We start from the raw sequence: 8,623 nt of genomic DNA, 5'->3' as shown, positions 1-8,623 counted from the left end.
TACGGCTATTGATTTAATTTTTTACCTTTATGTTTAACAGCTTTAAGCAAGGTTGGAAAATCTCTGTATCTTCCTTTATTTAATTCCATCCATTGTGGACTTGTCTGATCAAGCAAGGGTGAAGAACTTGATATTAAGTTGGCCGCCTCTAGAGTATTTTCTACGATGCATACAGTTAATATAATTGATACAAGAAAGATAGACGACAATGCAACTGATTTTTATATGATACCTTGGAAGGTTGAATTTTTGTTTGTACAATCAACATGTGAGAAACTATCTCCATTGAATAAAACACTGCTGATAAAGGTAATAAAATGTAAGCTATGAACATATAATATTATATAATGACCGAAATTTTTTTTACAATGAAACGAAATAAATGTTAACAATTCCCATTAAAAAAAAACAGTGGTGTGTGCTAATTTAAATACTATTATTATTTGTTTATTTATCACATAAAAAGAACACTTATATGAAAACAAAGTTCACCGTTTTCTTTTCTTCCTTGACTCTGATGCATTATGAATCCGTTGACGGCGTTTTTCAATCTCCAGATTTGAATAGATTGAAACAGATTTGTTGGTACCTGCAGATTTTTCTGAACATTATATGCATATAGTTGAGAAGATTGATAAAAAAACAGGAAGCAACTAAATGCCATACAAAATATGACATCCACTATAACCTGCTGAAAAATATACCTGGGGCTGGATATTTTCCGTGCACATCATCGAGAGAAGTAATAGTATTGTCATTGAACAACATTCTGTGTGGAAAATGTACAAACACATGGAATCAGATGATAACATGAAAATACAAAAAGACAATTCATGAACGTTGGAAACCTAGTAATCAAATATTCAGGCTTTAAAATTCCAAGATCAGTTTATGTCATTATTTCAGTACAAATTATATATATATATATATATATATATCTTTATCAGCGGACAGTCCATTTCCAAATTTTCATCTCTCAATGGATGTATACACCTTATTAAGCTGCTGCAAATTCATCTTACTTTATTCAATGAGTTAGATTTTTGGGTTTTTGACAGCCAAATTTTTATTAAATTACATGTTACCCTGTTCGAGAGTTACACCAAGTACTTATCATCTGATTTTTATTTCGCACAGCCCGTGTACTATTAAACCCTTTATTGGAGCACTCTCATTTCATCAATTCTTCGAGGGTTACACCAAGTGCTTATTACATCAAGTATAATTTTATAAATACTTGCTTGAAATTCTTTACACAATTTAGTTCTGCATGGTCCAAGAACTTTTAGAGAAATATGCATTGGGTTGAAGGTGACCGAGACTTAGTTTACAACCGAAACAAATGTTAACAAATACAAATCAAATTAAACACATAGGTAAGAAGACAATAACGAAGGAAGCATAAATCCTAGTCAATTGTTTTTAATTTTTAATTAAATGCTAAATGGAGAATGACACCAAAAACCAAGAACATAAACAATGTATTGAATCCCAAGAGCATATGGGCCTGTGTTTTGGAACAAAAAAACCATAGGCAAACCTTTTTGAAGAGAAATTTGATGGTTTTCGACTTATTGATAAGCCACAGGCGGTGCAACTACAATCGCTTCTATTTTCCTTCGTTTTTTCTCCTTCCAGTTGGTATTTTTTTGGAACGTTGGAGGGGATTGAGTGGGTTATCTCATGTATTTAATTTCGGTCTATTTGGACCTTCTAAAACGGTCAATTGCTTCTCTTTGAGTACATAGAAGATTGAATGAAAGGACAAAGTAGTAAATTCACAATCGTAAAACTTTGTTCTTTTGTTCACTCTTTTATATAAGTTATTATATTATTATTATTATAGATAATAATGTTAGCAATTGAACAAAAGTAACCAAAACTAAAAGCTAATCTATTAAAAACAAAACTTTGAAAAATTAATCTAATAAAACCCAAAAATAAACAATTTTTTTTAAATTTAAAAAATCATTTTCATATCTAGCTACCTACCTAACTACCTATATAATTAAGAACCCAAGAAATATCTCATATTTGGAAATGGGGTACAATTTGACTTAATAATGCAGAATTTATTTGATTTTAAAATTAAAATGAAATAAATTAAAGTAGTTTGATTAACTCCATTAAATTAATTTGATCGGCAGCTTCAACGGGGTGTTAGAATTCAAAGGTTGACGATCAACTTTGTAAATCAAGTCAAGTCTACACTAAAATGAACACGGATAAAAATTAAAAAGAAAAAAAAAAACCTTGCTCATTTGATTACTTTGGAATCAACTCGAATTTATATAAAAAAAACAGAAAAATAAAAAATAAAAAATAAAATAATAATAATAATAAAAAGTCTTGCTCATTTGATTACTTCTGGAATGAATACATGATCTATTATTATAACTAGCATAATCGCGCACACGCGTTGCGTGTGTATAAAATCATACAATATATTTAATATTGTATGTTATGTATAAATATTATTTTTTCAATAATATTTAAATTTATTTTTTAACATTTATAAAATAATATAAAAATCAATTGAAATATTTTTTTATCAATTTATCTTATCTACAATGTTTAGTTGAGAAAAATATCAAAATTTGAAATATCAAAATTTCAAAAAAAAAAACAAATAAAAATAAAATTGTAATATTTATATTAAATAAGGGCAATTTCGGCAATTTAAAAGATGGTGTCTAAGGGAAAGATTCTTTATATATAGGGAGAGATTATTATTATTATTATTATTATTATTATTATTATTATGTTGTGAGACAGTCTCACATATCTTTATCCGTGACACGAATTAACCTAACTCATATTTAATATAAAAAAAGTAATACTTTGAAAAAAAGTAATATTTTTCCTCGGTGACCCAAATTAAGGATTAGTCTCACAAAATTGACTCCTAATACTTTCTTACATGGGTTTTTGTGTTATTATTACTATTATTTTATTTTATTTTTCTTTAAAAAAAAAAAACGAAAAAAAAAAAAAGCCCTGCTCATAATTGATTATTACGAGACCGAACATGCACTAATCACATCATGTAACCTCTGACTTAAATATTAAATGAAAATTGTATTATGGTTTACTATTTCAAGTCACCATTAATTGATTAAGCAAAATCAAAATCTTCGAATTCTTTAATTAGATATCGATTGTAGTCTCATATATATTCACGATTCCCATAAAGAAATAAAAAAAAAATGATGAGAAAAATTTGTCCAACAATATTATTGATCATAGTTGTGGTACTCTGTCTCAATCTGATAATAATTTCCGGGGAGGCAGACGATGAGTCCTCTCTTCTGGCCATCAAGGCTCATTTAACTTCCAACTCCAACTCCAACACCAATATAACAATATTGGCTAAAAATTGGACGCAGGGGACCAACTTTTGTACCTGGATTCGCATCATCTGTGGTCGGAAGCATCACAGAGTCACCGTTATGAATCTCCTCAACATGGGTTTACAAGGAACCATTCCACTAGCAATCACCAATCTGTCTTTTTTGACATACTTGGACATGAGCAACAACAACTTCAGCGGCCAAATCCCAGATGAGATGAGGAATCTGAGACGGCTTCGCTTTCTGAACATGAACTACAACCAGCTTAGTGGTCTCATTCCCTCGAGTTTGGGGTCGTTATCCAATCTTGAGTCCCTATACTTGCAAAAGAATTATCTCTCTGGAGCGGTACCATGGAGCAGATTCAACTTTTCTAAGCTCAAAGGAATTGAACTGCAGCAGAACCAATTAACTGGTGCACTGCCTATAAAGATTTGCCACCAATTTCCAAACTTAGAATATCTAATGGCTGGAGGAAATGAAATAGATGGGGAAATCCCAAAATCTTTAGGTGAATGTTCACAGCTAAAGGAGCTGTTCTTGGGAGAAAATAGTTTCAGCGGGAGCATTCCCATGGAAATTGGAAACTTGTCACAGCTCGTGTTGTTATCTATTGGGCAAAATAAACTCACAGGTAATTAAGCATGTTTCATGTAAATGTTATTGTCGTGTATATGCATGCATATATGAATGTTGCCTTTGATTGTCATTATTTCAAGTTAATATTTCAATTACGAATCTGGAGCAGCTACTTACTAGTCTCGTGAAGCTAAACTAAACTGGTCTTGGTCAATTGGTCAATTCAGTTCATCTTAGTTCAGTTTACCTCATGTATTCGGTCTAACTCATTGTGGTTTACCTCATTTCAGCTCACTAAAATTTCAGTTTCTCACAATTTTCTACGTCGTTCAAATTATAAAATCTATAGAATTCAATTAAAAAATATCTACAAAATTCTGTCAAAAAGTATGCAAATATCCATAGAAAATTTTTGAAATTACGTGATATTATTATAAAAGTCAACAAAATCTATCAACTCCCAACATCATAAATTTAAAAAAGTAACTAAAAATCATTAAAAATATGAATCGAATATCATAAAAAGTAAATTTGAACTTGATGTGGACTCATGTTTGAAAATATTTTTTTTAAAAAAATTGCTAAATAGTTTTTTTTTTTACCAAAGTTTCATAATCATTTTTTTTTTAATTTCCAAACACTTAATTAATATTGATGGTAATTTTCTTTATGCACAGGCACCGTTCCATCCTCGATTGGAAATTTGTCAAATTTGGAGTATTTAGTTATAAGGGAAACCAATATCCATGGCAACATTCCCTTCCAACTGGGAAGTTTATGGAGTTTAAGATGGTTGGTTTTGCAAATGAACAGCCTCAGCGGTGAAGTCCCACACTCTGTTTTCAATCTCTCCAAATTGCAAGTACTTTCGTTTGTGGAGAATAATAATCTATCTGGTACTCTCCCTCCTTTGATCGACAAAAGTTTTCCAAATCTTGAACATCTTTTCCTTGGCGGAAATCGATTCTATGGAAGCATCCCGACTTCTATTTCAAATCTCTCCACACTCGTTTCTCTCGATCTCTCTTCCAACTCTTTCACTGGCCTCATACCCATATCCCTCAGGAATCTACGCCTGCTTCAAATCTTTAACTTGGGATTTAATTATTTCACCAACAATTTATCCATACCCCACCAAGATTTTTTAACTTCTCTTGCAAATTGCAAGAATCTCACGATATTTAATTTTGGCAATAATCCCATAACCGGAATTCTTCCCAAATCTATTGGGTCCAGCAATCTTTCTACATCTGTTGTCAATTTAATTGCCTATTCATGCGAGATCAAAGGCAGAATCCCGGAAGAAATCGGGAATCTTAGTAGCTTGGTTATATTGGATATTGACGACAATGAGTTAACAGGAGTGATTCCTGAAACTCTGCAACGTTTAACCAACTTGCAGCTATTTGCAGTGAATGAAAATATGCTGGAGGGTTCCATCCCCCTTGGCTTTTGCAATCTGAAAAACATGTATGCTGCATATTTTTCGGATAACAGAATGTCTGGAAAGCTACCAAGTTGTTTAGGGTCTCTACCATTGCTGAACATAATAGACATTTCGGTTAATGCCTTCAATGCTACCATTCCCACTACTTTTTGGTTGAATAAGGGGATTCAACAAGTATATTTGTCTAAAAACTTTTTCGATGGTTCAATATCCGAAGAAATAGGCAATATGGAGAGCTTGTTGGAGTTAGATTTATCTGAAAATCGACTCTCTGGAAGAATTCCAACAAGTATCGTGAAGCTTCAGAGTCTAAGCAATTTAGCATTATCGAATAATAGGTTCGATGGCGAAATACCCGATTCCTTTCCGTACTTGACGGCCTTGGAACATTTGGACCTATCCCTCAACAATCTCTCTGGTTCAATTCCCCAATTGTTGGAGACACTTCCAAATCTCAATTACTTCAATGTTTCTTTCAATCAACTCACAGGTGAAATTCCCAATGGAGGGAATTTTGTCAACTTCACGGCTGATTCTTTCAAAGGTAATGCAGGTTTGTGTGGAGCTTCTCGATTCAACGTCAAGCCATGCAAAGAAAATAATGTCAGGCAAAAACCATCGAGTAACAAGAGGCTTTTAAGGTACATACTGCCACTGATATTTTCAGTGGTTGTTGTTGCCACAATTGTAATCTTGTATAGAAAATGTGGTGGTAGAAAGACCATATATTTTCCAACTCTGCCCAATATCCCTAGCCTCATTCTAGAGAGAATATCATATCATGAAATTGTTCGAGTCACTAACAACTTCGATCAAGAAAATCTGATTGGAAGCGGAAGCTACGGTTTGGTGTATAAAGGGGTGTTTTCTGATGAGAAGACGTATGCTATTAAGGTCTTCAATTCAGAAATGCAGCGAGCACTACAGAGCTTCGACACGGAGTGCCGAATAATGCGTAGTATTCGTCATAGAAATCTAGTGAAGGTCATTACTAGTTGCTCCAACCTCGATTTCAAGGCTTTGGTGATGGCATATATTCCCAATGGAGACCTCGACAAATGGCTATACTCACCTGAATTGTTCTTAACTTTAGTTCAAAGATTGGGAATAATGATAGACGTCGCATCCGCAATAGAGTATCTGCATCTTGGGTATTCCTCACCGATCGTGCATTGCGATTTGAAGCCGAGTAATATCCTCTTGGATGAAGATATGATTGCATACGTAGGTGACTTTGGCATAGCCAAACTCCTCACAGAAGAACAGAGAATGGAGCAAACTAAAACTCTGGGTACAATTGGGTATATGGCACCAGGTAATTTCATGCTATTCAAATTAATTTGGTCGAATATAGACATTATATAATGCATTTCATGCAGTGATTTAGCTACGGATCTCTCATATGTTTTTTAATGATGGCATGTTCGTATTGTCAGAGTATGGATCCACGGGTATAGTTTCGACCATGGCAGATGTTTATAGCTATGGTATTTTGTTGGTGGAAACATTTACAGGAAAGAAGCCAACAGACGAGATGTTTTCGGGTGAGTTAACATTGACGAAATGGGTGTCTGAAGCATTTAGCAGCGATGTAATGCAGATAGTCGATGTCCCTTTATTGAATTCGAATGGAGAGATCAGTAGAAGTAAATATGAGAAGTGTTTGATATCGGTCTTTGTGGTCGCCCTAGAATGTGCAACAGAGTTTTCTGAGATGAGGCTTAATATGAACGACGTAGTACGGAAGCTCCAAAAGATCAAAACTGAATTGCTTCACTAGATAAACTGAAATGGTTGTGATCATATGATAATAATAATTGATGAATACTAAGTTATACTTTTCCGTTAATTTCTTGATTGTGTTTTTTTGTTTGTTTTGTGAAGTGTGTCTAAAAAAGGTGTTTATGGAGATTGCAAGAAGCTTTCATATATGGTGTTCCTAAATGTTTAAAATAAATGCGTAATAATTGATTTAACAAAACTTACACTTCTCCAATCGTTCAAATTCTGTGGGGACATAGCGTAAATCATGATCTTTTGTTGGGAATATTTTCTGCATTGAGTTGCAACACCGAATGTTCTACATCATGGCATAATTTTTATACAAGAACATCAATTGATGTTTTTTGTGAACTCCAAAAATATTTTTATTTGAAATTAGACCATCAATTGATTCTGGTATAAAACTTACTGAGTGTAGCATATCTAATATAGGTAGCATAGATTGCACTGAAATTTTATTCGGACCGACCTGATCTATGATAAAATATTATTTTTTATGTCAAAAAATATTATTTTTCACAATCGATATAAATCATGTCAACTCGTATTACAAAAAAAATTATATACTCATATTTATATTATATTGCAAAAAATAGTTTTTTGGTCCACTAACTTGAGTTGTTATTATTTTTAGGGGAAATTGCATATATTACCCTTGTGAAATCCCGGGTTTGCTGATAATCCCCTATGAAAGTTTTTTAAGCTAATAACCCCCTGTGATTCTATATATGTATCATGCACACCCTTTTCGGCTAAAAATAACGAATAAATGACGAAAATACCCCTACTTAAAAAAATGAAAATATTAATATAAAATTATTATATATAAGTTTCATAGTTATTTAACTTAAAAATTTGATTATTTTATTCAATTAAATATAAAATTATTAAAAAAATAACTTAATCATTTTTTTAAGTAGGGGTATTTTCGTCATTTTTTAGTTGTAAAGGTTTGCTTGCTACATATCTAGAATCACAAGGGGTTATTAGCTTAAAAAACTTTCATAGGGGGTTATCAGCAAACTCTGGATTTCACAAGGATAATATATGCAATTTTCCCTTATTTTTATTGTCTTATCTCTATCTAAAGTATTGGTTAAGTTATAAGTATTTTTAGATTTTTTTTTTCCGAAGCTGCCTGTTGTGGCGGGGGGTTTGGCTGACCCCTACCCGTTTATTAGAAAAAAATAAAGGAAATACAAGAGAGGAGGACTAGACCAAAACCTCTCAAGAAATTACAAGAGCAATAAAAATCTGAGACACCAAATTAAATCAAGTTCGAGTTGATCCTAACATATGGAAACCCAACTATATCTAGTCTACAAATTCCTTTATGTTGCCCCTGAATATATTCTGGCCGAATTGTATCCATCCCTCGTTTCAGCCCTAGGTTCGCCAGTTCATCTGCCGCCGCATTCGCCTCTCTGAAAATATGAGACTTGCGCACAGAGGCCCCAAATAAAAT

General features: G+C 32.7%; 1 protein-coding gene across 2 annotated transcripts; it reads left to right on the top strand.

The window, feature by feature from the left end:
* The first annotated feature begins 3,325 nt into the window (after positions 1-3,325).
* LOC140886105 (uncharacterized) lies at positions 3,326-7,185 on the top strand. Of its 2 annotated transcripts, none has more exons than XM_073292611.1 (3): positions 3,326-3,984; positions 4,607-6,691; positions 6,891-7,185. In XM_073292611.1, exons 1-3 carry the CDS (start codon positions 3,450-3,452, stop codon positions 7,154-7,156), a joined length of 2,886 nt encoding a protein of 961 aa, XP_073148712.1. In that variant the 5' UTR covers positions 3,326-3,449; the 3' UTR covers positions 7,157-7,185. The 2 variants fall into 2 exon arrangements, with proteins under 2 accessions (XP_073148712.1, XP_073148711.1); XM_073292610.1 differs by having other exon boundaries at positions 6,813-7,185.
* Positions 7,186-8,623: the final 1,438 nt, after the last annotated feature.

The sequence above is a fragment of the Henckelia pumila genome, chromosome 3 (genome assembly GCF_033568475.1).
Source record: "Henckelia pumila isolate YLH828 chromosome 3, ASM3356847v2, whole genome shotgun sequence".
In the NCBI taxonomy this organism is placed as follows: Eukaryota; Viridiplantae; Streptophyta; class Magnoliopsida; order Lamiales; family Gesneriaceae; genus Henckelia; species Henckelia pumila.
The sequence above is the reverse complement of the archived record's forward strand: the minus strand, read 5'-3'. Positions and strand labels throughout refer to the sequence as shown.